Source organism: Nomascus leucogenys, chromosome 13, assembly GCF_006542625.1.
Source record: "Nomascus leucogenys isolate Asia chromosome 13, Asia_NLE_v1, whole genome shotgun sequence".
Lineage (NCBI taxonomy): Eukaryota > Metazoa > Chordata > Mammalia > Primates > Hylobatidae > Nomascus > Nomascus leucogenys.
Genome location: NC_044393.1, coordinates 45,246,420 through 45,270,779, shown reverse-complemented (window position 1 = coordinate 45,270,779; position 24,360 = coordinate 45,246,420). Strand labels below are relative to the sequence as shown.

The 24,360-nt window shown below is 45.5% G+C and overlaps 1 protein-coding gene across 2 annotated transcripts in view; it reads left to right on the top strand.

Annotated features, from left to right (window-relative positions):
* Positions 1–1,962: 1,962 nt before the first annotated feature.
* Positions 1,963–24,360, top strand: part of RIN2 (Ras and Rab interactor 2) — a 115,614-nt gene continuing 93,216 nt past the window's right edge. The window contains exons 1-2 of one of the 2 annotated variants that reach the window (XM_030825804.1): positions 1,963–2,492; positions 5,273–5,365. In XM_030825804.1, the coding sequence (XP_030681664.1) occupies positions 5,309–5,365 (57 nt within the window). In that variant the 5' untranslated portion in view covers positions 1,963–2,492; positions 5,273–5,308. Of the gene's footprint in view, positions 2,493–5,272; positions 5,366–24,360 lie in introns of those variants that run through there. The other variant, XM_030825806.1, reaches the window with a different exon arrangement.

Sequence of the window (24,360 nt, the reverse complement as noted above, 5' to 3'; positions counted from 1 at the left end):
AGGCTGAGGTGGGAGAATCACTTGAGCCCAGGAGGTTGAGGGGCAGTGAGCCGTGACTGCAGCAATGCACACCAGCCTGGACAACAGAGTGAGACCCTGTCTCAAAAACAATAATTAAAATTAAAATTAAAACACTGTTGTTGAGTCAGTAAGGGGGCTGGGAATACAGTTCTTTGCATATGACTTCTTTCTTTCTCATAAATTAGCTTGTCTTTTCAATGAAAAGTTTTCATGACCTTCAAACTTAAAACTTTTTTAAAAGATGACTGTTGGGTGAGGGAAAACCTGTGTCAAACAGTGATCCAAGACACTTTAAAAATTTCTTTTAATTCACATAGTTTGAATTGTCAAGTCTGATCCTGGAATAACATTTTTCTGTCCAACGTGTAAACTATTGGGTAATAGGAAGATAATTATGGAAATATTCAGAGAACTTCCCTGGGCCCAGACACAGAGCCACCTCCACTTCCTCCTACCTCTTTTAGAAAAAAACAAAAAGCATTAAAAGGAGAGATGACCTGTCTCCCTGGGAGCTGGTTAAGGGACCAGGCAAAAAAAAGTGAGATGCATTTCTTAGATTCGGACTTGACCTGACAGGTCCCCTAGGGTGAGTCACTTTTTCCTATTTCAGTCAATTTGGCTGTAAAATAATTACAATAACGAGGTCTTGTTTACTGAGACTGAAGTCCGTGCTGCCTGGCCTCATTCAACGGCTAGAAAGAAAAATTGAAGGCTGTGATTAGAAAGCTTCTGTAGCCAACCTCATGCAGCGCGGAGATGAGAATCCAGGACTTGAGTACGCTAAGCGTCTTTTAAGTCAGACCTGTGAGTAGTGGAATCCAGTATAATTGCTTTTGTTGCTTCTCTTGTGGGTTTGCACTTGTGACCTAAAGTAAATAAAATAGGATAAAATAGGAAGCTGGGGTAGGGGCAAAGGGAGAAGAGATTGGGCTGATGTTGGTCAAAGGATGCAAACTTTCAGTTCAGAAGGAGGAATAAGTCCAAGAGCCGTGTCGTGCAACACGGTGACTGTAGTTAATACCAATGTATTGCGTATTTGAAAATTGCGGCCGGGAGCAGTGGCTCATGCCTGTAATCCCAGCACTTTGGGAGGCCGAGGCAGGCGGATCACTTGAGGTCAGGAGTTCAAGACCAGCCTGGCCAACATGGTAAAACCCCACATCTACCAAAAAATACAAAAATCAGCCAGGCATGATGGTGCACGCCTGTAATCCTGGCTACTTGGGAGCCTGAGGCAGGAGAATCACTTGAACCCTGGGGGCGGAAGCTGCAGTGAGCTGAGATGGTGCCACTGCACTGCAGCCTGGGTGACAAAGTAAGACCCTGTCTCAAAAAAGAAATACAAGCAAACAAACAAACAAACAAACAAAACGAAAAGAAAAGAAAATTTTTGAAGAGAGGAGATTGTAAGTGCACAAGTGCACTCGGGACAAATAAAAAGCATATGAGGTAATGCATATGTTAATTAGCTTCACTTAGCCATTCTGCAATATGTATACCTATATATTTCAAGATGTCATGTTGTATACCATAAATATATACAATTTTTACTGGTCAATTAATAAAATAAAATCCTTCCCCCAAAATAGGAAGGTTACACTGGACTAAAGAAATTAAGAGAACAGGAGAGGAGTGGAGGGGATGGGAAGGGTGGGGAAGGGAGAGTAGAGGTGGGCGGGGAATAGGCGAAGGGGGAGGGCAGAGGAGGGAACAGGCCTGTCCTTAATCCTTCTCAAGCTCTCTATCTTGCCAAGATCTGGCCTGTGGCCCGGCACAGCAAAAGCTGGAGAAATGCCAGTGACTCAACCCAGTTCCATTGATCAGTGAACTGGAAATCGGGGACTCTGTGTTTCAACCCCAGTCGGCCAGCCCACAGCCAGGGTCCAGGTGGCGGCCTCAGCTCCTGGCCTCAGTGGCTTTCGGTAGAATGGGTGGGGAGCCAGCCTCCAGCGGTCTCACATAGCAGGCAGGCAGCGCAGCCTGGAACCCAGCCAGGGGACGCAGGAATCCTTTCTGCTTTTTAAGGACAGACTTTGCTTTACCAGACCAGTCGCTCTTGGGGCCACACGGAAAGCCACCACTGAGTTTACTATAAAGTGACAGAGGCTGGTGTCTCTAGGAGAATGAGGAATAGTCACTTCCTGCCTTTGTCCATTAGCGCCGACCAACGCGACCAGCTCCGTTTACATTCTTTCAGTGGTGTTGTTGAAAGGGCTTGGCAGCTCCCAAATGTTTGCAGTGTCCTTAGTCCCATGAGGGCTGCCTTCTTCTTCTTCTTTTTTTCTTTTCTTTCTTTTTTTTTTTTTTTTTTTTTTTTTTTTGCTAGCTTTTAGCTAGTATCTGGAAAGATCTACCGGACGTGTTGGACTCATTTTCTCAAGAATCCACTTTACCCTTCAGGGAAGCCAGGAAAAGAGCACGCTTCCAAACCGGTACAAGTCTGGAGGAATTTCACAGCCTCTCAAACTACGGTACCCTTTTTGTTTCTTAGTCCAGCCTGTCACTGGGGTGGGTTTCAGCATGAAGCTGCTGGGGTGACATCTGTGGGGAGGTGTGGGGAACCGCAGGTGAAAAGAAGTTATAATTTTAAATTGTATTAAATTGCTGTCAATATTGAGTCAAGGTGTCTAAGTTATGGTTTGGGGAAGAAAACTATAGCTAACTATAGCTACTGCAGAAAGATCTTAAACCAGAACTCCTTTGGGGCCCTGAAGAACTTTTTTTTTTTTTTTTTGAGACAGAGTCTTACTCTGTCACCCAGGCTGAAGTGCAGTGGTGCGATCATGGCTCACTGCAGCCTCAACCTCCTGGGCTCAAGAGATCCTCCCTCTTGAGTAGCTGGGACTACAGGAGCACGCCACCACGCCCATCTAATTTTTTTAAAAATTTTTTGTAGAGACAAGGTCTCGCCATGTTGCCCAGACTAGTCTCAAACTGCTAGGTTCAAGTGATTCTCCTGCCTTGGCTTCCCAAAGTGCTGGTCATGAGCCACCGCACAGACCAAGAACTTTATTTTTCTGGCCAAGGACTTTATTTTTTAAAATAATAATAAGCTATGTACTGTCTGCTTGAACTATCGGATGGCCCCCAGCATTTAATCCCGTGGGATGTACCTGCTGCTGCACCTGGCAGTGTGTTCCTGTCACCTGCTCTCATCTCCCTCTTGGAGCAGCTTATGAAGGAGAGATGCCACCTGCATCTTTTGAAATGTGATGGATCTGCTTGCCCTGAGCAGAATTCAAACTGGATGGTGAATTGAGGACTGCTGGAGGTTAAAGTGTGCACATGCAGTTTTCAGGCAGCTAATTAAAATAAACTAGTACACTTCTGGAACCTATACTGCTCCAATGCTATAGGCAAAATTCCCTGTCTGCCCTGGCTCATCAGAAAGAGTTTGTATATGGAAAACTTCAGAACAGAACAAAGAAACTTAAGTCTGGATGAGGAATGAAGTCTTGGCTTTCGTTTAGCAATTCCTGAACTGCCAGGTGACATCAAATCCCCTGCCGAAGAAACGTCTGAAATAAAAAGAATTCCAGACTTTAGGCCTGGTTTAAAGCAGGGTATGCTTTTTTATTTGTGTGCTTCTGGGTCTAAACAGGTCATGGTTTGCTCCCCAAGGTGACAGTGTGGCTCCCATTCCGTCCCTAGTTCTGAGCATGGCACTGTGATTTCTTTCTGGAGTTGCTCCAACCTGTGACCTTTGCTATGAGTGATGAACCCCAGAACCTGAACTTCTAGAGTCAGCAAAGTCGCACACTGCCTTCTCAGGAGGTTTCTGGAACGTTGGCCTTCATCCCAGCAGGATCACAAGTGGAAAGAAACACAGGGAAGACACCGTCGAATCTTTAAAGTGGCCACAGCACGGAGCACTGACACAAAGAGACGATGGTTCTGGAAGGAGGGGTGGGATGCTCTGTGTCATTATTGTTTTCTAGATGGGATTCCGTGCACAGGCCATCACAACTCACTGTGAGTGCAAGCAGGGGTGCAAATCGTGGGGCCAAAAAATACCTCTCTGCAAAGATCCTTGCTCACTCACTGATATGCACTTCTCAGCTATAGATTCATGCTTTTCCACTTGTTGAAACATCCCTAAACGTCGCCCTCAATGTCCTGTTTGTGTCGCTGGCTCTCTGCCACTCAGCTAATAATGAAACAGCCTCAGTGAACCTGCAGCAGCAGCTGCCTTAGCTTCGGTGCCTACCCACCCCTGCAGCTGAACCACTTTGAATATTCCTTGATGGTGCAAGAGACAGTCTCACTATTCCCTTCACTGGCCCTCCTCTGTGTCCGCCACTGTTGGCATGAGCTACATCCTGTGCACGTTATGGCGAGAAGGGATGAATGAGGAAAGACAGGGTGGTTTTATACTTGATCTTGGGACAGTCACTGGGTAAGGAAGGGTTTGGGGGTGCTCCCCCAGGCCCTCCTCAATGCATGAAGGCCTGAGCCAGGTCAGCTGGCAGAGGTGTGTATATGTTTAACTTAGAACTGAATGTTGAAGGTTTTGTGACCCAAAGGGAAGAATTATTGGGATCTGATGCCCTAGCAGGGGAAACTCCAAGCCCAAAAAGCCACAGTTAGAATTCAGAACTGTGTTGTTACCCTGCCTCTAAGTTTTCCTCTACGTTCAACTCCCCTTTTCTGGATGATCGTGAAGCTGTTTACATGTTGTCCTCTTCTGTGAACTGAACCCTGTAAACAGTGACAGGATTTTATCCAAATATTTCTGATTTCTAAGGGAAAAATAGAGCGATTTCTTCCCAGTGCCCTTCTGTTGACCTTGCCTGGGGGAGAGGCCAGCAGAGCTAAGGATGACCTCACCCCGTTGCAGCAGGATTTCCTGGGTTGTATGGAACCTCCTTCTTCAGCTGTCCCTCTGTGATCAGCCACATTCAATACATAAACTTTCAGTGCAGATGATGGGGACGTCTAATATTGGTTCTGTTCACATTTCAGTAGGAGGTCAAACACACAAAGTAATCATTATGCTTCCTGAAGTCCCAAGGACCTTCGACGTCAGCGGCAGAGGTGGGAGGTGGGCTGGCGAGGTGGGGCAGTCTAGGAACTGTGCTGGTGGGGACAGGAAATTGGGCTGAAGGGAGATGTAAGGGCTTGGTGGGAAATAAATGGCACTGTGTTGTCGACGGAAAAAGATCTTGGCAGGACTGTTGTTGTGAGTGTTCTGTGGCTTAGAAAGGAATTTCCTACAGGCTGGACTAACCATTAAAAATGTCTCTACCTTCAGGAGTCCCCGGCGTGCAGTGGAGCCTCGCTGGGGGAAATGTCAGCTTGGACCATGGGTGCCCGCGGTCTGGACAAGCGAGGAAGTTTCTTTAAGGTAAAAGGAAGCCTTGATTGGGATCTCAAATCGTCAGCTTGCTGCCTGAGCCTGGGAGCTGCAGTGCTCCGTGGAGCTGCTGAGGGAAGTCTGCTCTCTGAGCCAGCACCGGCTAAGGGAGCTTGCCCGAGCCCAGCTGCTGATTGTTACCAGGGCTTATAACAGGTTGCGGGGTCTGTGATTTAGTGCTTTCATACAGGCACAGGACTTGGGCATGGAGAGGGGCCGCGCTGTGCAAGACAACTGAGGCTGTCTTTATTTGAGAGCTGCTCAGTTTGTCCTTTTTCAGCTGCAGGGTTTTATGGTGGAAGCTGGACTTTGCTTTCCAGTGAATCAGTGCTGTCGTCCATGTGTTCTCTCCTTGGCTTGTTTGTATGAATCACTGAAGGGCTCCAAAACAAGCAAACAAACAAAAAACAGCTTCCTGGACCGCACCTTAGAATGATGAAATATTATTTTCTGGTATATTTTATCAAACATCCCCAAAGGCTTCTTATGATAATGAGGAAGCATGATTACAACTGTCTGACTCTTCTGTGTTCATATTGATGTTAATGGAACTAAATTACCTTGCTAGCTTAATGAGATAAGATTTTAAATGGGTGTTTTATGTACTCTGTGTGTGTGTATTTAATGAAGACTTGGTGGTCGCTTCTGATTTGCACTTGGGAATCAATTCCCCTCTTGTGGCTTTTTGCTTTGTTTCCTTTCATTCACCCTTGAATTAAGGCATCCTCAGTATAGAAAATTTTGAAAATACAGAATTATGTTTAAAAAGGTAGAAAAATGGAAGTAAAATATGCACTTGAAATCTGTCATAGGCAGTGTTCCAACACCAGGTCTTGTCCTCAGAGGAGGAAGACGGAGGAGATTTTATTACTGAAGACAAGTGACTATGTTTAACAATTAACCAACCTTTATGGGTTGGAAGTATCTATTAACACTTATTTACATGTCTCCTGTTTCCAAGAGACCAAAACTGATATATTGTGTCAACTGTTGACTCTACAAAAAAAAAAAAAAAAAAAAAAAAAAACCATCAGAAGAACCTGCTGATAAAGCAAAGTTCATGAGATTTACTGAAACAAGGAAGAACATCACCAGGACACATTCTTATTCATGTCTAAGCCAGGGGAGATTAAGAGGCAGATTTATAGGATTCGGGGATCTAGGCCCAAGTCCTTCAAGCTGCATTTTTCAAGGTGGAGCACTAATTTGATTTCAGTGACGTCTATGCCACAATAGCTTGGGACTGGTGGATACAGCAAGACTAGGATATTGAAGAGGCTCTTGACAAGTAAACCCTTGTTTGATAAGTGAGCTGTTTTCCCAGGTGAGCAAATTGCTTGCCAGGACAAATTAGTGTGTAGACATTTCCTGCAACAAACAGTGAAGTTATTTATTGGTTTACAGCCTTAACTTTCTGGGCAAGAAGATCCCGGAAGAAAGAGTTAAGTTATGTTGACACAGATGGTCTCAATTATCAATCCTAATAGTTAAGCTTTGTGGACAAAGTAGTCTCAGTTCTCAAATGATTTACTCACTTTTGATCAAACCTCTATAACCTCCACCCATTGGAGGCAAATGAGAGTAAGGAGCTCCTCAAGTCCCCTGTAGATCGAGAGCTAAGCCCACCAGGTTGCCCAGTTGTCATCCTCCAGGTTCCTGAGTTGCATCTGATGCTGAGATATTTATTTCCCCCTGTTAAGAGGGATGATCCAAAACCTCTCCTTAACCCAAAGCACTGTCTAGATCAGCCTAAATATTGGCTAGTCCATAATTACCACCTTATGATGGTCAGGAAGCACAGTGGAGCCCTATCTTACATAGTAGTTAGATTTTAAAGTCAAGGCAAAAGAAGAAAATGGAGGCCAGCCACGGTGGTTCATGCCTGTAATTCCAGCACTTTGGGAGGCTAAGGTGGGCGGATCACTTGAGGTCAGGAGTTCGAGATGAGCCTGGCCAACATGGCGAAACCCCATCTCTACTAAAAATACAAAACTTAGCCGTGTGTGGTGGCCTGCACCTGTAATCCCAGCTACTTAGGAGGCTGAGGCAGGAGAATCGTTTGAACCTGGGAGGTGGAGGTTGTAGTGAACCAAGATCGCACCACTGCACTCTAGCCTGGGCAACAAAGCAAGACTCCATCTAAAAAAAGAAGAAGAAGAAGAAGAAAACAGAGTATAAAGTTGCCTTTGGACATTTCTTAGGAAGGTGCCCTGAGGGGCCCAATGTACTACCTATCATCAAGTCCATTGTAGCCAGTTTTTCCTGCAGTTCTAAGAAAATCATATTTGTTTTTATTTGAGTTTTCAGTGGGACAGCGGTTAAGTCATTGACTTGTATTTCTGGGCTATGCTATAGGAAAGAACCAATCAGGTGAGAGGTGAGAGGCCTTCCTGACCCCGCCAAGGGTGAGATCTGCCATGTAACCTCTCCTGGGTCAAATACCCATGAAAATATTGGCAAAAGCACTTGCACTATTTAACTTGTCTGTAATTTTGTGTTTTTGGCAGAGTTTAAATTGTTTAATTTATTTATTTATTTATTTATTTATTTTTGAGACGGAGCATCGTTCTTTCACCCAGGCTGGTGTGCAGTGGTACGATCTCGGCTCACTGCAACCTCTGCCTCCTGGGTTCAAGCGATTCTCTGCCTCAGCCTCCCAAGCAGCTGGGATTACAGGCACCCACCACCACACCCGGCTAATTTTTGTATTTTTAGGAGAGATGGGGTTTCACCATCTTGGCTGTGCTGGTCTCAAACTCCTGACCTCGTGATCCACCCGCCTCGGCCTCCCAAAGTGCTGGGATTAGAGGCGTGAGCCACCGTGCCCGGCCTTGTTTAATTTATTTAAATCAGATTCTCCATGTAAATGATATAGTTACTTTATACTTCTTTCTTTCCTCTTTCTTTCTTTCCTGGAGCTTCCGGGCTCATGCAATCCTCCCACCCTGGCCTCCCAAAGTGCTGGGATTACAGGCATGAGCCACCACACCCAGCCTCCTTCCTCTTCCTTCTAGACATGGTTATTCTTTGCTGTGACAATTATTCCATAATTAGTCACCAGCATTCACATGTAGTTCTCTGTGAGGAGAAGTGAACTGCCCTTTGGACGTTCAGTACTGACTCTTTGCAGGTTCATTTGTAACAAGCTGGAGGGGAGTTCGGTGCTGAGATGGATTGTCACCCAGTGGGCACCTTCTGGGACCCACTGGCCCTGCTCTGACTCACCATGCTTTATTTCAGTTCTCACCTATTAAGTGCCCATGAGCAGCCAAGCTCTGTAGGTGGCCAGGGAGAGAAAAAGCAGAAGCCACCCCTAAACTCATGGAGCTTTCAGTCTGGTAGCAAATAAAGATATTAATCAAACAATCACAGCACCAGACACATAATTATAAATCATTTTTTTAAAATGCTTCATGGGAGATGTAAAAAGAGCTCTGAGAATATATAACCTAATCTGGGGTTCCAGAGAAATCTTTCCTGAGGAAGCGGCCTTTGACTTGAGAGCTGAGGTCGACATTATACCATTTAGGAAGATGGTTGGAGCTAAGTTTTGGAGTGACTCTTGATGCTACCGCAACGCACTTCTCAGCAGATACCAGTGATGCCATACAACTGGAGAGGATGCTTTCATAAAGCGTGAGGTTTCCTGGTCACATTCTTGGCTCACAGCTGAATTCCACATGAGTATTATCCCTCTCTTGGCTATTAGTGCTCATGTGACTTTGTGTAAAGCACAGATAATTGGAAGGCAATCATTGGACCTCTTTTTCATTATCCTCCCCATCCAGTTTGTGTTTCTAAACCAGAGTTGCTAACCACTAGTAGTTAGCACTACTAGTGATTTGTGGTTTCCCATCTGTCCTGGCTCATGGACATGACTCAGATAGGCTGGAGGACATGAGGTGCGTGGATAACACACAGATTATCTGAGCATTCTGGGATCACTGAGATACCCCGTGGTTACTGTGGAATCGCATCCCAGAAGCTCCGACCACATCCATCCATGCAGATAAACCCATTTTCCAGTCACTCACAGCACCATTGTTAATTTTCCACAACCATCTGGGAAAAGTAGTATCTTCCTGCCCCACAAAACACATGGCAGAGCCAGGCGCCATGGCTCACACCTGTAAATTGTAGCATTTTGGGAGGGCAAGGCGGGCAGATCACTTGAGGTCAGGAGTTTGAAACCAGCCTGGCCAATATGGTGAAAACTGTCTCCACTAAAAATACAAAAATTAGCCAGGCATGATGATGGGCGCCTGTATTCTCAGCTACTCAGAAGGCTGAGGGAAGAGAATGGCTTGAACCCAGGAGATGGAGGTTGCACTGAGCCAAGATGGTGCCACCACACTCCAGCCTGGGCAACAGAGCAAGACTGTGTCTCAAAAAACAACAAAACAACAACAAAACACATGGTAGGGGAGAAGGGGTAACACATGGTAGCCAAAGTTACCTGTTTTTAAGTAATAAATGTGAACACCTACGGCTGTCAGATTTCAAAGGTATATTGAACAAAAGAGTTTGTATAAGAAAGATGTCATCTAGGCTGGGAAGGCTATTGGTAGTCTTGAATTAGGGGCAGAGATGCTCAAAGTTATCTTTGATCCCCTCTTTCCCTGAATCCCATAGCTTCCCCCAAGCCACCCACACTCTCCCTACCATCCAGGCTCCCAATGCTGGCAAATCCTCCTCTTTAAAAATTTTTTTTTAATTTTTAAATAACTTCTCTTTTTAAAAAGATAGAGATGGGTTCTCTGTGTTGCCCAGGCTGGTCTCAAACTCCTAGCTTCAAGCAATCCTCCTGCCTTGGCTTCCCAAATCCCTGGGATTTCAGGCATGAGCCACCACCCCTGGCCTAAATCCTCCTCATGTCTCCAAAGTCCTTGCCTTTCTTTCCTGTCCTATAACCACCTTTCCTGTCCTATATCCTGTCCTTGCCCTTCTTTCCTATCCTATATCCACTTGGCTATTAGTCCTCATGTGACTTTGTGTAAAGCACAGATAATTGGAAGGCAATCATTGGACCTCTTTTTCGTCATTATCCTCCCCATCCAATTTAGGTTCTCATTCTTTCATTTGGTTCTCATTCTTCCATTGTGGGCATTATAAATGATGCCTATAATCCACCCACACCAACACTGTACACGTTTCTACTGATCCATGTCACCTGCTTGAAGACCCTGGCTCCTTGCTGGGCACAGGACCAAGTCTGTACCTTGACATTCAAAGATTTTCAGGCTGTGCTTCCACTTTCCCAGAACTCTTCCTCCACTGGTCCTGCCTCTGCAGCATTGTGAGTCTCTCCTGGGGTCCAAACCCACCAATCCCTGCCTCCAGCCTTGCCCACCACCCTATCCCTTACCCCTCCCCACCATCAGCCTCCCAACCACCCTTCCAGGCTTTAGACCCACTTTATCCACTGACAACAGAGCTCACATGGGCTGGGCTGGTATCTTCCTTTAGTTTTGTCTGAAGATCAAACTGTGGGAGAAATGTTATGTATGAAGGCCTAGCTGTGGTCTCAATGCAGTGCCAGAAAATAAACTTCAATTCATAACTCTGCCATAAGGGATTTGTTCTTTCCTTTTGTCATCATGGCTCTGATCCTGAGAGGGATCCTCTTATAGCAAAGAATGGTGCCAGAAGATAACCAGGGTGAATTGTCCAGTCGACAGTTCTAATTTCTTACCAGCATACCTTTGGGCTTCCTGACAAGCCTGCCCTCCCCAGCCTCAAGTGTGTACAGTACCCCCTTTCTAAGTGGCTGCCTTCTAACCTTCCTTGGCCTCTGGGACAGGGTGAGAGTTGAGAGTTGCTCTTACTAGACCAAGAAGAAAATGTGTTTTAGCTTACAGGGATCCTACCCTCCCGGGCCTCAAAACCACTCATGCTGCAGAAGGATCCCTGAACCTAGGTTCACAGACCAACTGGGGTCATTCAAAGGCCCAGCCCAGCAGCAGAGGCCCAACTTGAGAGGCCATCTTTGGTCATGTCTCACAGGTTGGATAAGAAGGTGCATCACAATTGTGTTTCAGAAACAGAAAACCTGTCATTATATTTCAGAGAATAACAGAAGAGCTCTCTGACACCACAAACACTAGACCTGCGACTAGCTTTGAAGAAACCACATTGCTGAACTCTGGCTATACCGAATAGATGAACCAGTGGGTGATGATTCACTTGACCTCTGCTGAGTTCCCTTAACTATTGGTCTCTTCTTGGCATTTGAAAAAGTATTCAATTTTCAAAAGTTCTGTCTGCCAAGCAAAATTTTTCAATCATCCAGAACTGGTACAACTGCACATCTCAGGCCTCAGGGATTCCCAGCAATGGAGTGTTCAGATTTTTTGTTTCCAGATAAGTGGAAATTCATTCATCTGCATGCACAGTAACAATGTACTGCGGACAGAGATTGCAGGGGCATGAAAAATAGTGGATAGAATAAAAAACCAAATTTTAGTCAGTAATTTTTTTTTTTTTTTTTTTTTTTTTTTTGAGACAAAGTCTTGCTCTGTTGCCTAGGCTGGAGTGCAGTGACATGATCTTGGCTCACGGCAGCCTCCGGCTCCCAGGTTCAATCGATTCTCCTGCCTCAGCCTCCCAAGTAGCTGGGATTACAGGCATGCGCCACCACACCCGACTAATTTTTTGTATTTTTAGTAGAGACGGGGTTTCTCCATGTTGGCCAGGCTGGCCTCCAACTCCTGCTAGTCAGTAATTTCATTGAGCAAATCCTTACATGGTTCTCTGGATGCTCAAAAGCCATAGAGATGAATGTTGCCCCCTTGGCCTCCCAGCAGATCCCCTGGACTATGAGTAGACAGAACATCACCTGCCCACTGTCCAGTGAGTCCACACCCACACAATGCATCAGCCCACAGGTCTTTCAGCACCTTGCAGTGGAAACAGCAGAGCGAGTAGAGATTTAGTCACAGTGACAATTTACTCATAATAGTATTGCAAATCATGCCTCACACCTGTATCTGGATGTGTCTTTTGTTTTCCATAAATAAATTCTTCATAGACACTGACACCTGGAGAGGCCTTAGAGCATAGAAACAATCGCACCATAGAAAACAATGTAAGCCGCAGATGTAATTTTAAGCATTCTAGTAGCCACATTTAAAACTTTAAAAGGAAAACAAGTGGAATTAATGTTAATAATCTATTTTATTTGACCTAATATATCAAAATACCATCATGTCAACACATGATAGATATAAAAAAGTATTAATCAGATATTTTACATTCTTTTTTGTACCACTTTTTTTATTGACAAAAATGGTATATATTTATTGTGTACATGTTATTTGAAAACATGTATTATTCCATGTCTTTGAAACCCTGTGTGTATTTTACACTCAGCATGTCTCAATCCAGACCAGCTACATTTTGTTGTTGTTGTTGTTGTCATTTTTGAGACAGAGTCTCTCGCTGTTGCCCAGACTGGAGTGGAACAATCTCTGCTCACTGCAACCTCCGCCTCCTGAGTTCAAGTGATTCTCCTGCCTCAGCCTCCTGAGTAGCTGGGATTACGGATGAACAGCCACCATGCCCAGCTAACTTTTTTTGCATTTTTAGTAGAGACAGGGTTTCACCATGTTGACCAGGCTGCTCTTTAATTCCGGACCTCAAGTGATCTTCCTGCCTCAGCCTCCTAAAGTTCTGGGATTACAGGTGCGAGTCACCACACCCAGCCAGACCAGCTACATTTTTAAGTGCTCAGTATCCACACGTGGCTGGCAGCTGCCAGACTGGACAGCAAAGGTTTAGCTGGTCTAAATCCCTTCGTTTTACAGATGGGGAAACTGAGGCCCAGTTTAGGCTACAGCAGGGATGGGAGTCAGACCTGATCTGACATTGCTCTGTGGCTTCCTGACCCCACGTGACCTCCTGCTCTGGTTCTTCTGTGACTGTCTTCCCCCTTTTCCAGCTCCCTCTCCCAGAAAACTCCATCTAGAGAGGTCATAAGAATGGTGGTCTCTCTCTGCAGGAGATGTTGGCTTTTTTTTTTTTTTTTTGAGTTGGAATCTCACTCTGTTACCCAGGCTGGAGGGCTGTGGTGTGAACATAGCTTACTGCAGCCTGGAACTCCTGGGCTCAAGCTATCTTCCCCCATCAGCCTTCCAAGTAGCCAGGACTACAGATGCATGCCACCATGCCTGGCAACTTTTATTTTAGTTTTTGTAGAGACAGGGTCTCACTTTGTTGCCCCGTCTGGTCTTGAACTCTTGGGCTCAAGTGACCCTCCTGCTTCAGCCTCCCAAAGTGCTGGGATTACAGGCATGAGCTTTGGTGCCCAGCCTGTTGGCTATTTTTGGATGCACACGCATGCCTCTCACCATTTGTTCCAAACATTTCCAGGACTCAAGTCAGCGCCCCCAAGGCATGACTTTCTAGGAATGCTATGAGCTTATTGAACAGAAATTCCTCTTCATGTTTTCAAAAAGCAATGGATTTCATGGTTTTATAAATGGTTTTTCCAGTACATTGTGGCCATTCATTTCTGATGCTAACAGCATGTGTTGTTCCAACACGTGCTCTTCTTTACCAGGGGACTTCGTTGTTTAAAAATCAGGAGTGAAATAGGTTGCCCAGGTTCCCCTCAATGACATATTTCTCCAGGCTTCCTTGTAGCTCTACGTTTCATATTAGAAGGATATCAAGAAGGAAAATGTAGTTTTGAAGGACTATTGTGTCAATGTAAAATTTTCAAAAAGTTAAAATACGACTCTTGTACAATATAGAATGAACACCTGCCAAAGCTTTATCTCACCCATTTATGAGGAAACCAGAAAATAGTAAAGCTGGCTCAAAAAATGCTTTGACAAATGATGTATTTGTAGTCAACTTAGAAAGGCAGTCTGTGATAAGTTTGCTGAGTTAAAATCCAAACTGGTAACATCCTACAAGGCAATAAAACTGTAACCTTTGGTGTTCTCCCTTTTTACAGAACAGAAATCTGCAGGCTGATATATAACCTCACTGTGTCTGATCTCTTCATTAATACCACATAAGTCAAACACAGATACATTCCTCTAGACAATTAACTAATCCATAGATAAACTTGTTAAATCATGTGCCAGCATGGCAATGAAAGGACAAACTCAAATAAATAAAAAGGCCCTTTCATCTAGAAGTTTTAAAACCCTCTAATAAACAACTCTGGGATGAAAGCAGAAATACAAACTGGAATTACAGAAAAAAGATACAAAATGATAAGCAAAACACTACCTATCAGAATCAATGGTATACATTTAAAGCAGCAATCAGAGGACAATTCATAGCACTAAACACTTTTTATCAGAAAAAACATGCCCCACCTTTTTAATCTATTTCCAAGTCTTAGTGTTTCTTAATAATTACTGATGAAATGGTTTATTCCCAGCCACTTCTATTATGCTTCTCCTTTCCTTGTTCCCAAATATCCCCAACAAAGGATTTTTGCCTTAAAAAATCAAATGTCTTCAATGAGGTTGAAGAAATATGTGACAGCTAGTTCTATGTTTATTGACTTAAATAGTGGTAGAGGATTCCTGGGCTCTTTTTCATGGTGTAAAATCCTCACAGTGATGCTCTTGGTGTTGCTCTAATCCCTAAACTCAGATGTGTACATATATATGTCCACTGGTCCCAGGTGAATTGGATGGAGAATAATTTCCCAGCGTAACAATCTTTCAAATGTCTTTATGGTGGCATGTAGGAAACCATTTCCACAACATAATCTGAAGCTGTACTATCTATTGCTGTGTAACTAATTACCCAAAATCTTAGTGACTTCAAACAGCAAACATTCATACCTCACATTTTCTGTGGGTCAGAGATCTGAATGCAGTTTAGCTGAGAGCCTCAAGCTCAAGGTCACTATGAGATTTGGGAGGAGTTGGTGGCCAGGGTCATAGTCTTATCTGAAGGCTTGACTGGTGAGGAATCCACTTACAAACTAACTTGGCAGAACTCGGTCCATTGTCAAATGGTTCTCTCCACAGGGGTGGCCTCAGGACATGGCAGATGGCTTCCTCACATGGCAAATTAAACAGGAGAGAGCAAGAGACATGGAAGTCACAGTCTTTTTATAACCTTCTCTTGAATGGTACCCCATCACTTCTGCTATATTCTATTCATTGGAAGCCAGTCAATAAGTCTAGCCTCAGGAGCAATTACTCAAAGGTGTGAATATCAGGCTGTGGCTTACACTGGGAACATCTTAAAGAGCGCAACATAGAAAAACAGCTCAGTCACAAACTCAACAACCTGCAGGGCCAAACAGAAATAAAATGAGTGAGTGGGCCTGGCATCAGACAGGTGGGATTGGTGGGGACTGTAACAAAACTGGAGCATACAAGTCCCTTCTAGAAGGAGAAACTGCTCTCTCAGTTCCAACCAATTCTTGTCATGCAAGAATGAATGTGGGTTTTTTGGTTTTTTCAAGTGAGGCCAGAAATCTAGATTTCCATGTAAAATAATCCCAATTTAAAAACTGTTCTGGCTGGGCATCATGGCTCATGCCTGTAATCCCAGCACTTTGGGAGGCTGAGGCTGGCAGATCACTTGAGGTAAGGAGTTCAAGACCAACCTGGCCAACATGGTGAAACCCTGACTCTACAAAAAATACAAAAATTAGTCAGGCATGGTGGCGCATGCCTATAGTCCCATTTACTCAGGAGGAGAGGCAGGAGAATTGCTTGAACCCAGGAGGCAGAGGCTGCAGTGAGCCGAGATTGTGCCACTGCACTCCAGCGTGGGCAACAGTCTCAAAATAAAAAATAAAAAAAAAAAAACATTCTAAAGTCAGGTACAGTGGCTCCTACCTGTAATCCCAGCACTTTGGGAGGTCGAGGTGGGAGGATCACTTGAGCCCAGGAATTAGAGACCACCCTGGGCAACACAGGGAGACCCTGTCTCTACTACATTTAGAAAAAAGAAAAAACAAAAACAACAACAACAAAAATTAGGCTGGGCACAGTGGCTCACGCCTGTAATCCCAGCACTTTGGGAGGCCAAGGTGGGCGGATCACCTGAGGTCGGGAGTTCCAGACCAGCCTGACCAACATGGATAAACCTCGTCTCTACTAAAAATGCAAAATTAGCCAGGCGTGGTGGCGCATGCCTGTAATCCCAGCTACTTGGGAGGCTGAGGCAGGAGAATCACTTGAAGCTGGGAGACAGAGGTTGCAGTGAGCCGAGATCACACCATTGCACTCTGGCCTGGGCAACAATAGCTCTGTCTCAAAAAAAAAAAAAAAAAGAAAAGAAAGAAATGTACTTCTTGGATTCCACCCCAGACCCAGAGAATCAGAAACTGCAGGATAGGGCCCAGCTCTCTCCTGGTGATTCTGATGCTCACCCAGGTGGGAGAACCACTGCTCCAGACCCTATATTTCAATGAGTGAACGGGACTATACAAAAAAAATAGAAACGCCTTCATTCTCAACCTAGCTTCATGTCCTTCTCTGGAAAATGGAATGATACCACCTTACCAGCTGGATTGCAACTATCTGTTTGTTCAGATACAGTATTTTGATGATTTCAATCAATAACTCTGCAAACTTGGTGTTATTACTGGTGTCTTTTCTGTCTGCTTTCCCCCACCCCCCTCCCCACATTTTATTTGCTTTCTCAAAAGCATCTGCACACAGATACACGGGTGGAGATCCTCAGAGGCAGGGTGACTCAGCCAAACAGAACCCTGCAACATGCACTGGCAAAAGTGCTCCACCCAGCGTCAGACACCCGACCTTGTCATTTACCCAAGGGTACTAGTGTGCTAAGATTCAGGGGCTGCTCTTCCCCCCGCCAACTAAACCCTGGGGAAAATGAACACTCAAACTCCATTGTTGGTATACACTGCCATTAGCCAAAGGAACAAATGATCAAATGGAAAAAACAGACATTTTGTTGTTTGACATTTAGGTAAAATCAACTATTTTGGTGCCACTCCCTAGGCACAGCCCAGCCTTCTTCCGTATTCAATTACTTTGTAATATTTATGTTTAATCCAATAAACAAGTCGGGTGCGGTGGCCCACGCCTGTAATCCCAGCTCTTTGGGAGGCCAAGGCCGGCGGATCACTTCAGGTCAGGAGTTTGAGACCAGCCTGGCCAACATGGTGAAACCCCGTCTCTACTAGAGACACAAAAATTAGCCGGGTGTGGTGCAGGCGCCTGTAATCCCAGCTACTCAGGAAGCTGAGGCAGGAGAATCACTCGAACCCGGGAGGCGGAGGTTGTGATGAGCCAAGATCGCACCACTGCACTTCAGCCTGGGTGATAGAACGAGAATCCGCCTCAAAAAAAAAAAAAAAAAAAATCGAACAAACACAAACACTGTTCCAGGCATTGTTCTAAGCACTTTAAAACCATTCACTTATTTAATCCTCACAATATTATTATCCCCCTTTTGCAGTTAAGAAAACTGAGGCATGAAGAACTTGTCACACAGTTTGTGAAGTATGTGGTGGCTCCATGGACACTGTATGTAAACTTGGGCGGAATTTCATAGAGACAGGATCCAGCACTCATTGGACTCCTCCGACTCTCCTTGAGTCCTTGAGATGCTGACTCTGTGCCTCAGCCGGCTCAGAAATGAGACTCAGGCAGTCTCTCCTCCCACCACCTTCCATGGAGTGCTCGCTGGGCTGGATGCTAGTGAGCTGAGCCTCTCTGAACTTTCCCACTGCACCTGTCCCTCACCTCTGTCCTTTGCTGGCCACCCACCACTACCCCTTTCCGATGGCCATCTCTGAGTTTCCTATAGGACAAAGTGGGGATGATTCTTCTCAAAGGCCACCAGGAGGACATCCTTCCTCAAAGTTAGGTTTACGAGCTTATGCAGACACAGAGAATGCACACTAACAGAGGCATAGGAGGTTCTCAGTTGGAGGGAGGTGGGGGAGCTCGTTACAGGGTTTCCGCTTGCGCTGGGTAATTCTAAGGAAGGTGGGGTTGCAGATCTAGCAAATAAAATATACAGGACACCAACGAAACTTGAATTCCAGATATGGCATAAGTATATCTCATGCAATATTTAGCACATACTTACACTACAAAGCATCATTCATTATTTATCTAAACTTTAAATTTAACTTAGCATCCTGTATTTTCTTGGGTAACTCTAAAGGAGGGCTAGGATGTTGTCAGGAAGTGAGGGTAATTTGTTGCTAGGGGTAGCTTAATGGTCTTGATCTGCAAGGGGAGGAAATAAAGGGAGCTTGAGGTATCATTGGTGGAGGAGCAGCCAGCGCTCGAGTGTGTCGAAAGAGGGGGCCATTCCGTCGTTTTTGTGGTTTCGGCATCCTGGTTTCTGTTCTGTCTGTTCTGTCTGTTTCAGACCTGTTCCCTAGTGGCCTTGAATAATTGGTGTTTATATTGTGTGTGTGTTGTTTATGTTCTGTTGGGAGCATGCCAGGGGCGTTTCTTCCTTTCTCATTCTACTTCCGGATTCTAGGTTTGTTTCAGGGTCTCAAAGACGCAGGTCACTTGGGGTTCTGTTCCGGGACAGCTGGATCCATCTTGGCCACTGGTTCTCTGGAAATATTTTTGGTTGCCACCACTGGGATGGGGGTGCTACCGGTCTCTAGTAGGCAGATGCCAGAGATGCTGCCAAACTTCCTCCAATGACCAAGACAGCCCCCAGGACAAAGAATTATGTAGCCCCAAATTCTAACAATGCTGAGGTTGAGAAATCCTGGTCTTCACTGTAAATTAGGAAATAACATTTTTTTTTTGAGGTTTCTCCAACTATCTCTGAATCAGGCTTTCCAGAAGTAAAGGAAATGAAAGCAAGAAGACTGTGATCACGTGTTTAGCACCCAGTGTCCTGCATGCTCCTTGAGGACAGAGAGAGTGTCTTACTGAATTTGTATTACCTGGGCTGAGCTCAGTACCTGGCCGGTAATTGCAGGTGTTCAATAAATATAATGGATGGGCTGGGCACCGTGGCTCATGCCTGTAATCCCAGCACTTTGGGAGGCCAAGGCGAGTAGATCACTCGAGGTCAGGAGTTCAAGACCAGCTTGGTCTCTACTAAAAATACAAAAATTAGCCAGGTGTGGTGGTGCACACCTGTAATCCCAGCTACTCAGGAGGCTGAGGCAGGAGAATTGCTTGAACCCAGCAGGTGGAGGTTGCAGTGAGCCAAGATCATGCCATTGCACTCCAGCCTGAGTGACAGAATGAGACTCCGTATCAAAAAAAAAATATATATATATATATATATATATATTTGCTGGATGAATAAAAAATGTGTAGTACACGTCTGTATGCACTGCCTGTATATGGTTCATATTCAGCCAGTATTGATTCCACACCTACAATGGTGAAGCCAGCCCTGGGCACTGGGTATGCGGTGCTGTGGGAAGCAAATCAGAATTGGAGAAACTTGAACTTGAAGCATGGGGATGAGGGGCAGGGCTACTCGCGTGGGGGGTAGGGAAAGTCTTCCTGAAAAGGTTACTTTAAGCTGAACTGTGCAGGACAGAAAGAGACGAGAGGAAGAGCATTCCCGGATAAGGAAGCCACATGTTTAAAAGCCTGGAGTGACATCTGAGGCTCTGAGGGAGAAAAAGCGTGGCAAGTATAATGAATGGCAGGCCAGAGGAGCCAGAGGCCAGTCATGCCAGCCAGGTGAACATTGAGATTCCATTCTTAGTGCTATCGGAAGCGGTGATGGGTATGAGGAGAGGAGTGCCACCTATGTGCCACCCTCATAAAGCTCACCCGGCATTAGCACTGTGTCTCCAATCCATCAACCAAGAAAACCAAAGTGCAATTCAAATCTTCGCTGGCGTCACTCGAAGGGCGCCAGAGCCAGCCTCCCATCAGCACAACTTGAAATCTTGACATTGAGTTGCTGTTCTTTCTCTACACTTGCTTCTTCATGTGCCATGCAGCTGTCTCAAATTGAGGTAGCTCTCCCCTTCCTCCCCATCCTTCAAGTTCAAGTTTCTCCAATTCTGATTTGCTTCCTCCATCTCTCCCAAGCTCTTCCAGCCTGGCGGTCCTCTCTGGTTTACACTGTCCCGTTCCCACTTTATGGTCTGTATTGTACAGGTCCCCTTGACCTGGCTGGAGTCTTTAGTATTATGGTTTTCTTCTCTGCCCCGATTCAGAATCTGCTCAGCAAAAGCTGAGCCAGAACAGACTCAAAACTCACATCTTCCCCACTTGGAAGGTAAGACAGGGAGGAGGATTGCAGACTCCTGTCATGTACATTTTTCAGGATTGTCTCATACTCTTTGAAATAACTCGTCTACCTGACATATGGGGAGTGGACATGAGAGGAGCAGGAGAGGGAATGAGACAACCTCTGAGGTCAAAGCAAACGATGACACTCAGGCCACATCCAGCTGGCATCTGTGCTTGAAAGTCAAGTTCTGGCTGGGTGAAGTGGCTCACACCTGTAATCCTAACACTTTGGGAGGCTGAGATGGGAGGATGGCTTGAAGCCAGGAGTTCGAGACCAGCCTGGTCAACATAGTGAGACCCCATCTCTATTTATAAAGATAAAATAAACTAAGAAAGTCAAGTTTTATTGGAGCTGGGCATGGTAGCATGTGCCTGTAGTCCCAGGTGCTCCTGGAGGCTGAGGCAAGAGGATCACTTGAGCCCAGGAATTCAAGGCTTCAGCCACTGCATCCAGCCACTGCACTCCAGCCACTGCACTCCAGCCTGGACAACAGAGCAAAACTCCATCTCTAACAAAAAAACAAATAAGCAAACAACAAGTTCTATTGGAACCCAGCCATTCACTCACGTATCGTCTGTAACTGCTTCTGTACCATTAACTGCAGAGCTTGGTTGCTACAGGGACTGTATTGCCCCTATATAATAATTCCTAAAATATTCATTCTCTGGCCCTCTGTAGAGAAAGTTTGCTGACCACTGACTTAGGAACTAACTGCATCCTGTCACTGAATTCTCAAAGGTAGTCTTGAGTGTAGGCAGCAGTATCTCTATTTCACAAACAAACAAACACATGCCAGGGCCATGAATCCATATAAACACCCCCAGAGAGTAAGTGGCAGAGCCAAGATTCACAGCCTGATCTCCGAGGGCAGGTTCCATTCTCTATCCTGAACTGCACTACTTGCCTCATACATATAGGTTGTCAGAAACAGCTGGAATAGTGGCGAGGCATGGTGAATTACACCTGTAATCCCAGCACTTTGGGAGGCCGAAGTGGGATGATTGCATGAGTTTGGGAGTTTGAGACCAGCCTGGGCAATACAGCAAGACCTTGTCTATACTAAAAATAAAAAATTAGCCAGGCATGGTGGCATGCACCTGTAGCCCCAGCTACTCTGGAGGCTGAGATGGGGGGATTGCTTGAGCCCAGGAGGTTGAGGCTGTAGTGAGCTATAATAATGCCACTGCACTCCACAGCCTGGGTGACAGAGTGAGACTTTGTCTCGAAAAGAAAAAAATAGCAGGAATGAATTAATCAGAGGTCTTAACCTTAGATGCTTACAAGGGCCAGGAAGATAATGTAGGCGAGTGAAGCCAACCCAGGCCAAAGTTGATAAATGGCAACTGACATTTGGCCTCAGTATTAGAGAACAAGAACCACAGGGAGTGGTGGGGTCTGCGGCCATCTGGAGAATAGATATCCCATCTAACAAGGCAGCATCACCATCGTGGTCCAGGGTTTCTAATTTTCAAGCAGCTGGAAACTTGAATTTGTTTGTGTAAATCTCCCGATTTTATATGAAATATTATTATATTTAAATGTTGAAACTAGTTTAACTCTAAAAGACAAGACAAGCCCATGTGAAGCAAACTGGGCACAGCATGGGTGAGTGTCCTATAGGCCACTGGAGTATGACCTCTGATATGTGACATACACATTGGAGTGACTGCCACAGCCTTCCTCAATGTCTTAGACTGTTTTCTGCCACTAAAACAGAATACCTGAGCCTGGGTAATTTATAAAGAACAGAGATTTATATGCTACAACCCTGGAGGCTGGGAAGTCCCAAGGTTGAAGGGACTGCATTTTGTGGAGGCCTTCTTGCTGCATCATTCCATGGTGGAAGGTGGAAGGGCAGCAGAGAGTACATGTGCACGCAAGCGTAGGAGGGAGAGAGAGAGGAAGGGCAGGAGAGAGAAAGAAAAGGGGCTGAACTCATCCTTTTATCAGGAACCCACTCTTGTGATAACCAGCCCACTCCCAAAATAATGACGTTAATCCATTCAAGAGGGCAGACCCCTTTGACCTATTTACCTCCTAAAAGTCCCACCTCTCAACACTGTTGCATTGAAGATTAAGTTTCCAACACATGAACTATGAGGAGACAGCCCAATCATAGCCCTGGAGAGGGTTGGGTCTTGTGGAGGGAAGAGGCGGCTCTAGGGGAGGCAGCTGGGGGTTGCCCTGGCCTATGTACCAGACAGAGCCCTGGCTCCCAGCCAAGCCCTCAGCTGGACACTGGGTGCATTCTCATCCTCCACTTATCACCAGAGCGAGGAAGGAAGGAAGTTCCACCCATCACCAGAAGCTCTCCACTTATTACTTAAAGGAAGGCAATTCCAAGGAACCAAAGAAGATACAGACATGCAGGAAGAGGATGGAGGTGGGTCTGGGAAAGCCCAGGGTCTGAGATAAAACTGGTGAGTTTGTCCTGGGTATAGCCACAGGGACTTGCCCAGAGTCCACACGCTCACCTTTTCAAATGTAGTAAAAGCCAATATTCCCTTTAATGCATCAAAGATATGTGTACCTCACCTGGGTAAATACTGGTGGAAAGGCCACGGGTTTGTAAGGGCTGCCAATCCCTGTTGCACCATAGCCAGCTGCATGACATTAGGCAAACTCTCAGAGCCTCAGTTTCCTCATCTGTAAGGTGGGATTAATAAATCCCTGTCCTATGGTGCTAAGACGATGGAGGATTAAGTGAGACAATGGACAATGCCAGCCGTCAAGAAGGCCCCTCATTAAGGGGCAGCTGCTGTTGGCTGAAGCTGGTTAATGAAGTGTATTTCTTCACCTTCCTCATGCCTGTAACATTGACCTCTGAGCCTTCGCCACAGTCGGGACAGCTTAGGTCCATGCTCCATCTGTCTGCAGGGCGATCACTTGCAGACCAGAAAAGACTCATCCAAGAAGCATTATGTTGTGTTATGGACATAGGAACTTCAGAGTTTGGACCTCGGCCGGGCGTGGTGGCTCACACCTACAATCCCAGCACTTTGGGAGGCTGAGGCGGGTAGATCACGAGGTCAGGAGATCGAGACCATCCTGGCTAACACAGTGAAGCCCCGTCTCTACTAAAAATACAAAAAATTAGCCGAGCGTGGTAGCAGGCACCTGCAGTCCCAGCTACTCGGGAGGCTGAGGCAGGAGAATGGCGTGAACCTGGGAGGCGGAGCTTGCATTGAGCCGAGATCGCGCTACTGCACTCCAGCCTGGGTGACAGAGCGAGACTCTGTCTCAAGAAAAAAACAGAAAGAGTTTGGACATCAAGGGGGTGGGGAGATAATCCTCTGGTATATGCTGTGGAAACAATCTCTCATTCCCAGCATGCAGGTTAATGAAGATTGAGAACATTTCAAGTAACCCAAAAACATCATCATTTATTTACTAAGACTTCGAGTTTCAAAGTTCAAAGCTTTTCAGAATCAAATTGAAGAGTCAGAAATTACTCACAGGCAGCAGCTATTGGCGGCCCTCCTTCCATTCTGTTCACAGATTTGTGGTCACTTGTGGAATATCCACTATTTGGAAAGAGCTGGGCTTGGGGTGGGCAATGGAAAAAATACACATGGAACACCATGCCTGTTGTTCAGTTTGTTCGTTTGTTTGTTTGTTTATCTTGGAGATGGAGTTTTGCTCTTGTTGCCCAGGCTGGAGTGCAATAGCCTGATCTCAGCTCACTGCAACCTCTGCCTCCCAGGTTCAAGTGATTTTCCTGCCTCAGCCTCCCAAGTAACTGAGATTACAGGCGCCCAGCGCCACGCCCAGCTAACTTTGTACTTTTAGTAGAGACT